Source organism: Rhea americana, unplaced genomic scaffold, assembly GCF_003343005.1.
Source record: "Rhea americana isolate MKP2758 unplaced genomic scaffold, rheAme1 scaffold_127, whole genome shotgun sequence".
Taxonomy (NCBI): domain Eukaryota; kingdom Metazoa; phylum Chordata; class Aves; order Rheiformes; family Rheidae; genus Rhea; species Rhea americana.
In genome coordinates this window covers 2,102,772-2,120,515 of record NW_028185339.1, presented here as the reverse complement: position 1 = coordinate 2,120,515, position 17,744 = coordinate 2,102,772, and the positions used below count along the sequence as shown (strand labels likewise).

General features: G+C 34.2%; 1 protein-coding gene across 1 annotated transcript in view; it reads left to right on the top strand.

Moving 5' to 3' along the window:
• Positions 1 to 16,902, top strand: part of SPATA17 (spermatogenesis associated 17) — a 94,728-nt gene extending 77,826 nt beyond the window's left edge. The window contains exon 10 of the mRNA XM_085326055.1: positions 16,762 to 16,902. Within this exon, the coding sequence (XP_085182181.1) occupies positions 16,762 to 16,842 (81 nt within the window). The 3' untranslated portion in view covers positions 16,843 to 16,902. The remainder of the gene's footprint in view (positions 1 to 16,761) is intronic.
• The last annotated feature ends 842 nt before the right edge of the window (positions 16,903 to 17,744 follow it).

The window sequence follows — 17,744 nt, the reverse complement described above, 5'->3', positions numbered from 1 at the left end:
AGGAAACCCCTGCCTCCATGTACAGTGATTCCCACAACAACRTTACACTTAAGAATGGTGAGCACCTTGGAGCTCAAGCATTTGGCTATGTCCCTAGATATGTAGTACAAAAGAGTAGCATTGCCCAAATTAATATCATGGACCAACTGATAAATATCACAATGCACTGTTGAGTAGCAAACATTCAAAAAAGTGAAAATGTGTCAATTGCAACAATGGGGATTCACACATTACCTCTAATTCAGAGGACATGGGGTGAATTATCTCTTGTTGTGTGATGCACCCATTCAGTGGAAAAGTAAATGGCAACTTCTGTGTTTGACAGTTGGCATAAACATCAGTTTTCCAGATTTCTTACTGAATGACTATCATATTTACAGAAATTCATTTTCTTATGAAGAGCATTTTCAGAGCTTCCATTGGAAATGTTCCTGAGATGTAGACTTTTTCCTTCTGAGATCCTTAAGGTCATCACTCCTGGGCTGCCTTTGAAAATGATACTCATATAATGCAAATGATTATTAACTATAGGACATCTCTCCAATTATTTTCGTAGGTGCTTGAGGAAGGTTAAAACTGTTAAGCAGATTAAAAGCTACAAAATGTATCCCTAGCTACTGTTTAACCAAATGTAGAAAAGAATGTATGAATAACTGGATGGCTGAAAAACTGGATGGCTGGAAAAACTTTCCGTTGAAGGTTACCAGTGACTTACAGAATACATTTTTGAAGAAATAATACAAAGTAGTGACTGCAAAGATTCAAACCATTCAGCATTTGCATAAGGAAAGTTGCTCCTCCTCTAATCAAATCCATTCTGGTAGTTATTTGTAAGATTTTTTTTTAGCAACTAGTTGAATATTTTATAAAACCTGTTTTCAGTTCTGTAATATCTCAGTGGGAAAATGCAGTCCCTTGATGATGATCCAAGGTTTTGAAGAATAAATTGATTTGAAAGAGAGAATTAGATGGTACTTATTATACTGTCTAACTAGCAGTCCAGTGTCATTTGTCTGTTGGATGATAAATGTTTTTCTTTGACTACTTTCCTCATATAATAATGCAACTTGTATGTTAGTGGCATAGAAAGAAAAGCTTGCTGCTTAGTAAGAGCCAACTTTAGCTGGTATTTCTTTGAGGAACATATGATGTATATTTTATCTTTCTAAATAACTTCAATTGAATGCATTGCTCAAATGTTTTAAAGCCTTTTATTTAAACATAAACACTTCAGATAAAGAGTACCTTGCCAAGTCCCATCAGTACATGCTTAGAGTATATGACAGCAATTTGTGGCAGAACATTTAATGCGAAAAATCATCGGTTGAGCTGGAAGCTGTAGTGTTTGAAGTTGCACCTAAAAGCAGTGTTTGTTTATATATGTGTGTGTTTATATATGTATATAAATACATACACATATATATGCACAGATGCATACACACACACATGGAATATTATATATATATTTATATATATTTAAGTATGTAAAGGCATTCACTATTTTGATTTTGTTTGGTTTGTTGGAATGAGAAACCTTCACACTAGATAGGAAAGTCCCTATCTTTGCCCCTGCTTTTTGATAACTGTTTTGAATGGRCTGCTCAGCCTTCTTGGAATTAAGAATCTTTTCTACATCTGTCAAACAAAGTATATTTCAATTCGGCTCAGTTTTCCACAATATTGAATTAAAAAAGCTCTATTTTGAAGCCAATAGCAATTCTTTATAAAACGTATCTGCAAGAGCAGGCTACTTATTTGATATTTACCTTTARTTTGATTATGCTGGTTAAACAGAGTTGAAATGAAAGTAACAGAAAGCTCYTCTTAATCCGTTAAGAATCACGTGGTTAATGTAATTGTTCAAAAATGCTTCCAAGATGTAAACACAGAGCCTCAACACCTCTTATTTGTACAGTTAAGATGTGTCAATGGAGCTAAACTAATTTACATTAGATAATAATGTGACCCATGATTAATGTATCCAATATGTTGAAAAATGCTACTTTTCTGAAAAAATATTCTGGGAAGAATACTGTTATCAATTTACAAAGAAAAGTAGTCACTTCTTAATGTCTCTGTCTTATCTTTAAGTGCACGTAAAATATTTACAAATTGAAAACTAAGATCAGAAGTGCATATTATGGCTATTTCTTGCAAAAGATACACTTAAAACTACAGAATATCACATCTTAACATGATGGCTGAATGAAGCATTTTACTACACTGACCYATTATGATTGAATAGTTTATATAATAGATATATAATTTATAGTGTTACCAATAGTACTCTGAAAAGATTATAGGAGAATATGCCAGGTGTATGCCCAAGCTGAGAAAAAGGTTGTAAGTTTTTGTTCTTTTGATTGCTCCGGAGAGCATCAGGTTATTCTTATGGCAGTAGAACTTTGATGCGGTCAAATGCATTTTAGAGTAACTTATGTTCCCTAAACAGAAAAAAATCAAAGTAAAATGTAGTTTTGTGCACTTCTGTGGGARTGAATGAGAAGCTGTAATACAGACAATTGTCATAATGGTTTGATGTAAATGTGTACTACTTCTCTTTGAAATTTAGACCATGAATTAACTCTAAACTCCATTTTAAAAACTAAGATGATACTCACTTTCAAATATGCTTTAGCGTTTATTCCTTTAATATAATGAAGAGCTGATTTCAATACACCCTTTTAAAAATTCAAATTAGAAGGATGTTCCACCATGACAGAGATATAAACTATATTCTTCCTTTCTTATATACTTTGTATTTATCCTGATATCAAAGATTATGTAGAAAACCTGAAAGGCATATCTACATAAGGGTTTTTTTTATGAATTGGTGTATTACTACATCTTACTRTTCTGGAATGAGAGTTATGGAGCTATTCAGGAATAACCTTTGCACTTTGAATTTAGACTTCACTTCCTTTTAAGTTACCTTACAAGCTTTGAATTAATGTACAGAGAAAATAGTGGCTAAGGTATATGGGTTAAGACACAAAGGCCGTGATACATGCAGTAGCTGTGCTTATAAACTGTACTGTTTTTGTAGACTCCATAATGTGTCTGTATGAGTAGTATTTTGCATTTTGACTGTGATAGAAGGAACTAATAATATTCCCAGCCAGTKGCTTTAAGATGTGTTAGGATCTCTCACATGCAGTTCTCTGAAAGAATGGCAGCATAAGTGGTAAACATTTTCTATCGTTAGCAACTGAATACCCCGATCTTTTAGAGTATAACTAGTTTGGTATGAGAGTCTCAAACTTAGAAAATCAGATTAAAAAAATCAAACAATAAAAGTACTGCATATTAACAGACTTTATACACTAATGTGAAGCTGCTTGATTGAGCACTGCAGTGTCAACCATGTCTTTCTTCTAATGCTAAAAGTAATGCACATAGACAGAGTGACAATCAGCGTACAGCCTCCCATCAGCTGTAATTAATCTTTTAGTTAACAGAGACTAGAAAAGCTTCTCATCAGCCCCTTCTGAAATCTGAGGGACCCTGTTTTTTGATGTTTGCATTCTGAGTAAAATTGTCCCCACCAGTTCTAACAAATTGAAACACCAGGCTAATTATGGCAGCTAATGAAGTGTGTGGAATGGTCACAGCTTGTCGTGAAACTGTTCCTTCAGCTCAGATTAGAGTTTCATCAATCACTTTTTTAAACTGATCCAGAATTGCTTCTGCCCAGTGCTTGGCATTTTTAATGCTATTTCTGTAATTGGTTTTTTCCCCAAAGCTTAGGATATTTATTGAAATATTACATTCTCAGGACAGGACTTACAAACTCTAGTTTATAAAAAAACATTTCATTATTGCCTCTATCAGCTGATCAAGCGCTAGAAAGCTAATAAAAGAAGCAGAAATAATAAAAAAAATGATATATTGCTTTTAATCCAGCTAAAGGTAGCAATAAAGCATATACATATACATGTATATGAATCATCATTACTGTGGGCTGGATGTATACTGCAGTATCATGAGACATGTTTTGTGGGCTGGATGCTTCAAATCCCACTGAAGAACCTAAATGAAATGAATGTTTTGGTCTTAGCTTATTTCATAGCAGATTGTAGTCCTCAGTATATCATTCAGAGTTTGGCATGATTTGTAGTTTTTGCAGATGCCTGAGCCTTTGGCAGCAGGAAGACTAAGATGTGTTACTGTTTAAAGAATTTCAGTACTTCAGGTCAAATCTAAAGTCCTCAGAGAAGTATAGGAAACTTTACAGTATAACTCATTGCTACTGCACTGTCAATGAATAAATTAGCACATAAAACATTGTAAACATTCCTAGTTCCTGTTCATTTATAAAATCTAACAGCATTCTGCTGTACATTGGAAGTTCTGCATAGATGTTAAGGAAAGTGTAAGGCTAAATTCTTCCTGTACATATACACTGGAGTACAGAATTTGGTTTGGAAGTTATTCAACTGAAAGATGAAGTAAACTTTTGCTTATAAGCTACCACAGAATATGATAGCACAAGTAGTTGCATTTATTTATATATTTATTTATATAAACATGTCTTCATATCAAAACCAAGACAGCATGATTTTAGTTCAAGTGTGCTCAGCAATTCATTGATAATATTCGTGCTAATACATGTAATCCRTTTCATTTTTTGAACACTATTGAATCTGAAATAATGTTTGGCTATAAATATCAAAAGTTCCTTTCCCTAAAATTTCTTAATCAGCTGCGGTTTGATAGAACTAGTGTCATGTCAATGCCAAAACAAATCTGTGGCAAATGAGTGAATATTCTGTGATGGTGATGCTATTTCTGTACTGTACTAAAGAGCTGGTGGATTTAAACAGAATAAATAAATTAATAAATTGATAAATGAAAAACAGGATACACAGAGAAGATATGTTATTACATAAATATTTATAAAATAAATATATATATATAAATGAAAGACAGGAATAGCAGCAATAAGTATTAGCCTAAAAGCTGTTGTTGCAGTTTTATTGATTAGTGAGAGCGTTTGTGGTCACTGGGTAGGAGATGAATAGTTTTTCTATTGTTAGCTGATCTCCGGAGTAGTTGCTTGCAAAATAGCAAAGGCCGCCTTCAGTTCTATCATTTCAGACTCTTCTGAAGGCAGCTTATATTTACAGGATAGGAAGACTATCCTACTCTTTAGATATACCACAAGAAAGTATTTTGTTGAGAGAATAAGGAATGTTTATTCTTCTCTAAGCCACTCTGACTAATCTTAACCTTCACTTTTGGAATGAGAGCACAAGAAAGAGAGAGTACAAGAAAAMATTCCTCACCATGATTATCTCTTTATGACATTTTTCCTGTTATTTCTGACATGCCTAATATTGTCTTCAAGTCAAGGTCCTTAAAATATCTTCCCCAGAGGTTCCCCCAACACAGAACTTGACAGTGAAGCCATCTGTAGCTCTGAACTTCATTGAGGCTCCACTAGGCATGAAGACATCACCAGCTCTTAAGCATTTCTGGCAACAAGGAATTTGTGCAATGAAACCTACACTCAAAATTAGATCTACGAAGCCTTTTACTTGCTGCACTGTACTTCTCTCCCTGTAGTACTGCTACATACTGCACTACTTATCTGCATTATACCATAACATAAACAATAATATCATTGATTTTTCCAGTAGCTTTCAGGGGGAAAAAAAATCTACAAAAAATAATGCTTTAGTATTATTTAGTAATATCTAAATATCTACTATATTTAATGTTGTTATTTGGTATTATAAATATACTATATTTAGTATTATAATTTAGTATTATCTACCTTTGCAGATGCAAAGGAAGCTTTTGATCAGGTTAAATGAAGCTTTGTGAAAGAAGCCATATGAGAAGCTGGGAAGACAGAGGTTTATCATAGAGTGAATTCAGCTTTTATAGAACTGCTTTTTATGGAGTCAAAATAAGAATCAGTACAATTTATTCTCTCCACTTTTTGATAGAGGTGAAAGGCAAGAATGTCTTCAATTAGGTCTTCTGTTTGAACTAAAAGTTATTTTCATAAACAATTACATAAAAATGCTATAAGAAGGCATACTGATACATAAAATTGCACTTTTATTCACATACTATATTGCTATATAGCCCATCAATCATCACTTTTCCAAGTTGTGCAGAGGGTCTGAAATATAACTTTATTTTACAGTATTAGATTATATTTATAATATTAAATTTTTCCCCCTTAAATGCACAGCTGGATGAGATCAGTATTAACCTGTTTTGCCTAATGGAAAAACAAAGAGTAATTTAAGAGGACTAATCAAAAGAAAAATAGTAGTAGTACTTCTTGGAAACATGATTTTAGTAAAAAGGCACAATTTTCCAAAATGCTCTTCATGTTTCTAACTTACCATCCAGCAGAGTGCTTTTCACAGCTATTGATAAACCTGCAAGTGTTCCTCTTATCAGTTGAGGACAAAGGCTACTTTTTCTGAGACTGTAGAAGACTCTCAAAAGATACTGGTCTAAACTCTAATTACTAACGTGTTGCAGTGTAGTGGTCAAATGCACATATATATTAATAAAAATTGCAATAAAGCTTTCCTTATTTCAATAACAGCATTGTTTTTAGTGAAACTGTGAAGTCAAATATACTGGGGTTTAAACCAGTCTTTTCCTTCTTCTGTAAAGCAACTGTTTGAACTTTCTATTCTTCTTCAGGACACACTGGATCCTTTCCTCTGTGTAAAAGTACTGGGATTTGCTATTTTGAAATGGGACAAAATGCACGTAGGAACAGTGTGAAAAACATTTGCTTTACTCTATCATTACTTATTTTATTGAGCTTTTACCTGCACTTACATAATTTATCCTAAATTCCTGAAAACTGGAAGTTTTCCAAAGAAATTGAGGTCATAATTATACATGACTTTGAGCTAAGTGGATAGCATCCCTTTGACATATTTAGAGAAATCAGAAAATGAGAAAATGAAGATTAATTAAATGGACAAAAGTGGAAACAGTCTCAAGAAAAGTATCATTTGAGTAGAAGCTTCTGATCTAGTCTGTCTCTCCTCTGTGTTGCTGTAGAGGAATGTCATTTTAAACTGTTCTTTTAACAGTGTATGGTATCCTCTCAATTTGTAAAGGTTTTCAGACTTGTCAGATGTTTTGGAGAGGGAGGTGCAAGGGAAGTCCTGTATACATTGCTAGAMTATTGTAGCATACAAGAATACTGATCCTGGGCTTCATATAACAAAAAGTCAAACTCTCTTATTGTTCACTTGGTAGTTATAATAATCCTTGGCAAGGAGGGCAACTCATTTCTTTCCAAAATTTGCATCAAGATGTACATTTTATGAATGTGGAAAATTTTTTTTGGAAAAAGCATCTAGTAATACAGATGTGGCTGTGAGGCATGTTCACATTGGAAAAACTCACAAAGTGTATTTGCTAAAATGATGAAAGATATTCTAAGACACAAACGCAAAATCTAAGGAAAATCTAAAGTTTCTCTTTATTCCAAGTCAATTGCAAATTTATAAAAAAAATTTTGATTGTTTTTTCACAACTAGAAAAAAATCTGTTTTTTTTTTAAGCCTTAGTCTCCCTTTGAGTTCGTTTTTAGTACTTTCACACTTACAGTGTATGTTTCTGTGTTTACTGGCTCATGTGTACTTATGTACAAAACCTGCCACCTACAATGGCCTTATTCTGTGACCAGCTGAGGAATAGTTAAGTTTTTATTATTAACTTTTATTCTTTTTCATTAGTTTTGAATGCTAATTAAATACCATAGAATTATAAAACTCATCATATTAAATTAATCCTGTCTTAAAATACTGTGATGGCCCTATTCTGGACTTGTTTGAGCTTATCAACACCTTTCTTGTACTACAGAGCCAAAAGTGGATATTCTATTCCAGATGTTGTCCAGCAAGCACCAACTAGAGGGGATTATTGCTTCATTCAATCTACTGGTTATGCTTCTGTTCATATAGTATGTTTTTAGCTTTAATTTCTACCAGTATTACCAGGTCCTTTTCTGCAGAGCTGCTAGTTGGTCTGTTAGTCCCCAGCCTGTATTCCTGCAGGGGTTAGTCTGTGCCAGGTGCATGTGTCCTTACTGAATTTTATGAGGTTTCTGTCAGGCTGTTCTTCAGGTCACTCTAAATCTGTTGATAGCCCACCCTCAAAGGCACCGATTGCACCCCTTGGTTTGGTGTTGTCCGTAAACTTGATGAAAGTGCTTTCCGTCTCCAATTGCTTTCCATCTCCAATTCCAGGTCACTGATGAAGATATTAAACAGGGTATGTCCCAAGATAACTGCTGAGGAAATCCACTTGTATGCAGATTCCAGTTAGAGTACAAATTATTATACACTCCCCTTTGTGTTGACACTCCAGCTAGTTTTTCACCAATCTAGTAGTCTGCCTATCTAGACTATAATATGTTAGCTTGAATACAAGGATTCTGTGGGAGATAGTGTCAAAAACCTTGCCAAAGTTGAGGTAAATACATTCAATGCTCTTCTCTCATGCACAAATCTAGTCATTTCATCACAGAAAGCAATGGGTTTTGGCAAGCGTGATTCAGAGCAAAGTCAAACCAGATGAAATCTAACTGGAGTACTATTTTAGCTGCATATGCCAATTACAGTGCAATCAACCTACCTTTTTTTTGGTGATAAATGGTTTCAACTTCTGTTCAAATTGGTACAACTTAGGCTGATAAGATTTAAAAAATATATATTTTCAGCTGAATTTTCTCTCCTTAACTCATAATGGCACTATTTTGTTAAGTTAGAGATATCTGCAACTTGATCTTGACAAATTGAACATTTTCTGGCTATAGTCCAGCAGGTTAAAAGTGGTGCTAAGTTTATCTTGGCAGTCAACACTTGGCTCTGGCTTACTTTCTGCTGGAAAGAGAATGTTATGGTTGAACAGATTAGACCATGAAAGGGGCAGCTTATAAATGGCATATTAATAATCCTTATCCTTAAGTGCATTATTTTCTAGTACACATCCTRTTGCTAGCAGAGTGCGCATGATGGACAGGACAAAGGAGTCTGTTTAAATATACAAGCACTATGATAAAAATGTGTCCTTTACTTTTCATCAGAAGCTTTAAGACTCTGTATATGTTTCTGCACACAAGAATGCAGTATTAGGCATAGTTCCACCTCAGACTTAATACCTTCAGGAAAGATCTATATATTACTTATCGATATGTTTTCATATTTGACAAAATGGCATTTATACATCTTAGGTAAATGAAGATGAACATCTACTTCACTTTTCAGAAATATTTTTTTAAAAATACCCTGCAAGAAGTTTCAAATGACATTAGGAAATAAACACCTCTTGAGATTCAGAATACCAATTGAACTATTTTAACTGCACATTTGTTTTTTAGCCCAAATTCAGTAAAGTTCAAGAGTATGCAAGTATGAAATAGCTTGTGAGAAAAATCATGTTGCTTTATTAATTTAATTTACTTACAAAAAAGGCTGCATTAGTTCAAAAAATAGAATATTATCTTTGGCAATTCTGGTTCAAATACAGATGTTAGGCATAACAGAATTTGAGTAATGTTGCTTTCTCATAATAATAGAATTGAATAAAGTATGGTACAGCATGCACTGTGACTTTCTGTGCAACAAACTATACCTTTAGTATTGATACTGGCTCTGAATATGTCTCACAGTAGCTGAAAAGTGACTACATAAGGGTGATTTCTCCTCCTCCAGTAGACCTGCTTTATAGATAAAAAAAAAATTAATTGAATAGCTATTAATAAAGAAGGGTATATTTCTTCTTAGGGCATTGCAAAACCAGTACATGTTTAGAATAAAGAACCAGACAGTGTCTGGATTGCAGATCATCAATAAATGGACTAAATGAACTTAGAGAGTACACCTGCGGATTTTACTCTTCCTTCCCCTCTGGCAACCACAGTAACCAAGGGGTACTAAGCAAGTGTAACAAACGCAAGTTTGAGCCACATATCTTCATTACTGGTTATATTACTAATGATGAAAAGGACAGGCTAATTTCAGATCCCAGGTTAATTTTAGAAAGGCAAAACAAGAAAAAGCAATCACTGGACCAAATCTTTCCTCATTTTTCCTTTGTCCATCCTTGCACAAAACTTTCATCACAACCAAGAGATGATTTGCCTTTTTTTATGTGAAAGCACTGCCAGAGTTGACATGTTTGTAATCCTTACTGAACACAGCAATTGAAAAGCATCTTATTCTTTTAGAAATATTTTTGTGTTTCTGTAGAGTGGCTCAAAAACATCATTATATTCTATCATGTCACAGCTTAGTTTGTACAACTATGGAAGGGTATAGTGTTCTATTATTGAAACTACTTCTAACCATATAAGAGCAGAAATAGGCTCCTTTCAAAACATCCTCTCCTACCTTGTACAGATGAGAAGGACAAAATGATTTAGAGCTTGAATTTTAGCCAGTTTTCTCCAGTTATCTCCAAAACACCAATTAGCATGGCTCAGCTAAGAAAGCTTCAGTGAGCGCAGATTAGTGGTAGAGCACTTCCTTCTCAGAACAGTGGAGAAAATGAGGAATAGAGTTAAAATTTCCATGTTAGCTTGTTACGGAGGAGCATGGACTGCTTTGCTCTTCACACTGGACACATCATACAGTATCAAGACCTAAGTGATTATCAGATTAGTGGTTTTTCAAATTTATGAGCAGTAATTAGAAATCTTTCATAATTTCATAATCTTTCATAATCTTTCAGTGCTAGCAAGCACTGTTTGTGTTTGGTTTCCTTATTTATGATTTCAAGAGATGAAATACGCAAGAATCAGTGATAGCTGTAAAGCTCCATGAAAATTTAAGTATAATAATAATGAAATGCTTGTTGTATAAATTAAACAGTAATTAATGTTTTCTGCTTCTCTTTGAAAGATAATATATTAAAATAGTGTTGTTAGACCTCCTACTGCGAACATAATTTSTTGAGTTTTTTTACAGCACGTTATTATTTACTTTCTGTCAACAGAAGTGTAAAACTAACAAGCAGAAAAAGTTGCCTGGTATAAGAGTAACATAGAAGATTATAAAATTGCCTTTTATAATGGCTATACAGTATCATTTAAGATCTAATGACAAGTTGATTCAAAGGGTAAGATTTGCACTTACAATGTCATTAAAGTAAATAGAAAATTGCCTTTTCCTATCATCAGCCAGTCTTTTTAAATCAAAGAATTTTATTGTTGTTGAAGATGTTTGCATTGGCAGGAGGTAATTGGCAACTGAGTTAGACATCACACTCAGAGCCCYCAAGCTTGTCAAAAAGAACCATAAACTTCACTTGCAAAAAAAAAGCCAGCCAGAAATTGCAGAGATCAGAGGGAATAGGATCATAATATTTTAGGTCAGTTTGATCAGCACTGTGTTGATCCACAATATGGAGAAGCTTGTAAAGTCTTCATAGAAGCACCAGTTCAGTCCTTGCATTCACCCAAATGAAACAAATGTAGAGGGTTTAGGGTTGGTAATAGTCCAAAGAGGAAATGATGGCTCCTTGTTTTTTTTCATCTGCGCTATGTTGGCAAGTTGAATAAGCAAAGGCATAATTCTGCCCCCTTCATCACAGCAGTAGTCACTTGTCCACTTTAGTGCATGGAACACCGATCAGACACACATCTCCCTGAAAGTCAATATGTCTGCGCTGACACAATGAGATCCAGWCCCTGAGGCGTGATCCAGGCTTTTGCTATTATCTCTTATTTGAAGGGGCTAGTTGACCCAATTGGTTACAACATTAGCTTTTCATTTTTATAGCCTTAAGTCACAGAAGACCTATTCCTGATTTTTGGACATTAGACCACATTGGAAGACAGAATTGGCAGTCTGTGCCCACCAGCCACAAAAACAGAGTTACGCCAAACAACTATGCCCTGAACTTTCTGGCTAATTAGTTGTTGAAGCTATACCCAAGAAATAGGTTCCTTTGCCCGTGGGAGGAAGTGTGTAGCCATTATTAATGTCCCAGCTAATATCTCTCAATAGGTCTTATGAGCAATGCTGCTTAAGGAGGCTAAATGTGCAACTGGGAATTAAAAATTATAGTACCCCTTTCACTGTCTGAAATATTGTAAACTTGTTTCACTGGGGCCAGGATTGGTGTCAATGTACTTTGTGTGAAAAGTGCAATAGAAGCATTAGTATTTGACAGCCCTGGTTGAAATAAGTGAAATTAATGGAGCTCTTTTCATATACGACAAGGCCATGGCACCCCTTTCATACTGCTTACAGACAGAGAAAAGTCAATACTTTTTTATTACTTGATGCTGACCTACATTCTGCACTACAAGTGCCAGGCCCACTAATTGGTTTCAGTTGTGAGAAAAGTTTGCCCCAAAGAAACACTGGAGCAGATAAATCAATCTTTTTTTAGGGTAGCTTAGTGGGTTTTGAGCACTTGAAATGACATTTGTGTTGTATTGACAGAATCGGTTGTTACACTCGTTTTATCATGTCAGAAGGCCCTCTACTAGTTGGAAATATTGTTAACCAGTATTGATAAATTTGCTAAGAATAAAAGTTAGCTGCATCAACATTTTACTTGTATAACAGTGCCATTTCTGGTTTGCTTCCTTGTTAGAGACCTCTGTGGCTATTAATAGGTCAGGAGGCTTATGATGACAGCTCAATTTAAAACTCTAATTTTACTATTACAAGCGTTAAGATCATAGGGAATACTTTAATATGAACACTTACTATTAAACAGAAGGAGTTGTGAACTATGGCTATACAGTGGCACTTGGGAGTGCGATTTGATTGTCAGATGAGGTGCGCACGTGAGCTGTGTCCCAGCTTAAAGAAGAATAAGGAAGCAAGACTGCACAGTGCATTTGTCATAAAATAAGGACATAACTAGACCACCTCATGGATATTTATGTAGAATTTTGTATCAAATCATGTAAAATCTTGATATGTATCTGTGGATATTAGTTTCAAACTAAGGAAAAAAAAGTGTTTTAGTCTCTATTTTCACTATACAGTAGTATGAAGATAGAGCAAGGATTCTAATTGCTGTGCCCATTTTTCAGTTACTCCTTCTGCTGTTGATTTTAACAGAAGTTACTGCAACTGTGCCTCTCTATTGGAGCAACATCCCATCATTTTTCTGCAAAAAAGTTTTCCTGAGATCCAAGCCTTGAACAGAATGGTTTACCATTTTCATAGCACATAGTGTCACAGTTGAAATTGTTTGGATTGACTTGGAAGAGGTCTTGGTGCTCTGAGTCACCAGTACAGGAAGAATATTTTTCGTGATAGAGGTTATACAACTGATCTGTGAAACGACTTCATATGCTACTTCTAACCTATCAGGGAAAACTGTATTCATACAACCTTATGCAACTTTGATTTCTATYGATGCTACCAAATACAATACAATATAATTTTATACGATAAAATGAAACTGCAAAATTGTATATCAGAAATCATTCTTACTGTTCCAAGTTTATCATACACTTATCAGCTTCATAATTATTTATGGGACTGGTAGATTTACTGTAGGAAATTACCTGAAGTGTGTATTCTGGAGGTCAGATAAGATGGTCGTAATGCTATGTTCTGGCCTTTAAATCTGTGACTGGATATGCTGCTGCTCTTTGCCTATTCTTGCTTTGGATTGAGGTACTTCATTAAATTTCCAAGATGATTGTAGTTCCTCTCTCAATCCAAAGTGCATTTTTATGTTATAGGAAATTGTGCAGTACCCTCAAGATTGTTTGGAAAGAAACACTATTAGTGCAAATTTATCACTAGCAATACAGAGGAACACATTTTCAAAGGCCTTCAAGCTGATGTTCCTACATGCACACGTAGCTTTGCAAGCTGTTATTGGTTTGCCACTTATTCATACATCGTTAATGTGTTTATATATGTCCCTATACTGAGATACAAAATCTCTTTAGAATTTCTTTAACAATAACATTCCAAATATAAAGTATGTGAGCATTTATTGAGGAATTTTTGACAAGTCTAATCTATAATATCATAGTGTGCTAATCGAGACAAATCTGTGTTTGGCAGCTTCATGTTACCTTCTTTGACTCCATTGTCCAGGACTGATGAGCTCACATGACAGTCAAGTAGTCAAATACATTGAAGGGGTTCCTAGGTCTTGTTAAACTCTGTCAGTTGGACTACAGTCACTTACAATTTACTAGAGTGAAAGGAGTCAAAGCTTGACAAGTTTTAAAAGGAAGTGATATATTAACTTGGTCTAGGATTTAAAAATAGGTCTCAGGTGCTGATAATTACAGCTCTTCTGATACTGAGAATTACATGCCACAGTTTAAGAATGTATGGTGGAAAATTGCATAAAGCTCACCTTATGCTCGTATGATCTTGAGATTGCTAAAATGTAAAGAGTAAAGTGTCAATCTCACCAGTATGTGAGAATTCATATTTGTAAGCTAATTCATTCCAGCTATAAGCAACAAGGATTGCCAGGATGAAAGTAATGCTGATCAAGCCTATTTTTCTCTACTGATGTCTTTTGTTCTTGCAGTTTCAAAAGTATTATATAGATAACTTCTATGCTACATTGCAATCATCTTGAACTCAGATGATCCTGGCAGGGCTAGGTATATCATGTACCAGATTCAACCAACAGTGCCTTGCAGTCTTTCCTGGACRAGCTGAAACTATATTTTGCAATCAATTTAGAGTAACGTAAGATCTTGGCTTCCAATCTTTTCCCTTTATGTTGCTACAGTGATATAGTGGAATGGATTCTCTTCAGCACCATGAGACAGATCTTGAAAGGCTAAATGGCATTTTAAGCCTTAGTTTCTAATATCACTGAAACCTGATTAGAATCTATATCTTTAAATAAACAAATAAATAAATAGGGTTCTTTTTTTCCTGCATGAAATATGTATTTATATTTTGTGTGCTTTTGTATGCAACATTTATCCAATATTCATTGTAAACTTCTTTAATTGGCCTAACTGTACGGCCAGCAACAATTTATTTACTCATTAGTCTGTGTGATGTTTCGTAAATGTAGTCAAACATAACTGCTGTCGTCATAATCGAAGCCAGTTGTTTAAATGCTCTGCTGTGAGTATCCTGTGAAATAGCTTTAAATAACAAGATAAACAGTACAGCTGCCAACCCAAAGTAATCTTACACTGAGGGGGCGTGTGGCACAGAAAATTTCCTCTTTGTCATTTTGATTTGGGTTTGAAGCTGGACCTGGGCTTAGTTCCAGCTCAAAAAACTGTTTACTTCAAAGGCTCCTAAATCGTCCCAAGGAGCTAATTTTGGCAGCCAATTGTTTTTGTTTGGCCAGGCATCCTAATAGCAAAAGCCGTCTGCTCTAGCAAATGAAGACTTCTTCAGTGCTCACACTTGCCATTCCTGATTTTATCCTGATGTTGGGTGTGTACAGCTTTTACTCATTTCCCCATCTTCCCCCAAATTCTCTGCTTCTTTTTACTGAAATATTAAACTATACCTAATTGTCCTGTGTGAATATTAAAAATATATTTCTTATTTGCAAAATAAGAGTAGTGATTTCTGCTCTGAATTACTGATTAATCCTAAATTATAACAGTAATATCTTTTTGCCTTCTCTGCAACTACAGCTTTCTTTTAATATTTTTTTTCATTCCCATGAACAATATCAGTCCARTGAATTTACTGAATTAAATATAACTGTTATCTTTAGAAACTTTAGAAACTATAGTTATGCAGAAGATATAATAATACTTATTATAATAATTATATGGACTACTTTTCCTGCATCAAAAAGGTGCTTGTGATGACAAAAATACAATGAAAATTAGAAAACTGTGCATGTGTAAGGTTCAATATTAAAACATGCAAATGAGCTATTTCAGTTTGGTAGGAAATTGGGAAGCTCAAGGAATAGAGTAACATTAAAAATTAAAACTTGTGAAGAGTTAAGAATGGGGTAGTATTCACTTTCATAACATACAAAGACTAGTTAGTTTTGAATGTATATTTCTACCTTGCTATTTTAAGATTTCTGCACCTGAGTGTTTGAGGAATCATATCAAACAACTTTAAAGTATGAGACGTAGGAAATTATATGGTCAAAAGTCTGGCAGTTTGCAGTGCAGATAAAACTCAAGTGGATCGTGTTTGTATTTGTACGGAGCTTACCAGAAGTCATTACTGCTCTGCCTGTTCACAGCATTCAGCTGAACTTTGGTCAGTGAAGTAGTTAAGTAAGTTAATTTTCCTGGATAAAAAGTACTCAGGAATTATCTTGCCTATGTGCTTTCTACCATAAATCGGTATGATGTCACCAATATTTATTTAATACATATTCATCTTTTACTCTTTCTTACTGAGCTGATTTAATATTTATAGTTTAATTTTTATCATGGTAGAAAAATTGAAATATTGCAAGGATATCTTGCTGTCTTTAGCTTAACTTATTCCCAAGGCAGAGGATATAATTTTGTATACCATGATTCAACAAAGTCTGTAAAATTTAGCTTGTAGGGCAGGAATCTTCACATTGCTTAGAGTTATACAGAGTTGGAAGTACACGTTTGCTTGCAATTCAATCAGTCAATTCCTGATTTCTTCTCCAAATAATGTACATATACATATCGTATAAAGTGTATATTTCATATATATATAGTTTTCYATAGTTTACATTCTAGTTTGTACAGTGAAATTTGAGTGGAAGGCAATATTTATAGCTCTAAAATATTTTTAAAAAGCAACAGCTAAAGCCATGAAAGCTAAATCTATTTTTTTTTTATTTCTCTTATTTCTCTAGGACTTTCAAACAGTGTTACCATCGATTGTTCTCTTTGAAAGGTTTGGAAAAACCTATTCCAGAACTGGGCAAATAGTTTAATCATTCTGTAAACTACGCAATAGAAGACTCCTAACAAGTTAGCAATAAATATATTTCAGCAAATGCAAACCAGTTTGTTGACTGAATTTTCCATAAATGACTGTATTTGTATAGTGAGGTATACTGTCTCTGAAGTACTGTTACTTGATTTTGCTTGGTCTTTAAGCAATACCACTTTCAGCATTAATCAAAGACATTTTTTCAACTTTGGCAAATGTAGTATCTTAGGAAAACTGGATGACTTTTCAAAATGCATTTGGAAGATGATATCTTTTATTTGAATATAAATCCTTTATGATACAAAATCCAGTGTAATCACTGTAAAAGACTTGGAATCGCATTCTGTATAATACAGGTTTATAAGTGAGGTTAATCTAAGTTTGAAAGTTATATCTGTTCTTTTTTTCTGACATTATGATCTGGTTCATCATTAGTGTCAGTATACATCTGTTTCGGATGTATACTGATCCGTCTCTTCATTCAGTGGAATTTGATAGGCTATTTACATGGAAGATTGTATTTTAAACCCTTTGAGATCCTCTGTTTGAGGATCTCATCAACAGATAACTTCATTATTGAAAATTTATAATTCTAGCTACTTCATATACACCTTATAATTAAATAAGTTTTTCTATATCTGCTTTATTTTCTTTTATTTCTTTTATTTATTACTATGTATTTGGTCCTCATCCTGTGTGAAGCAGATTGATACATGGAAATATAATCACGTAACTCCTGGGAAAGATGAACACATTTGATCACACAAATCTGATATCTGACTGCTGTGTTCACTAGCAGGCAACCCTGCAAAATGTTGAGTATCTTCATATATCATTAGCTTTAAAAGACCCAAAGTACTCAGCATTTTGGGAAGACTTCAGCATTTTCAGAACCGGAATCAT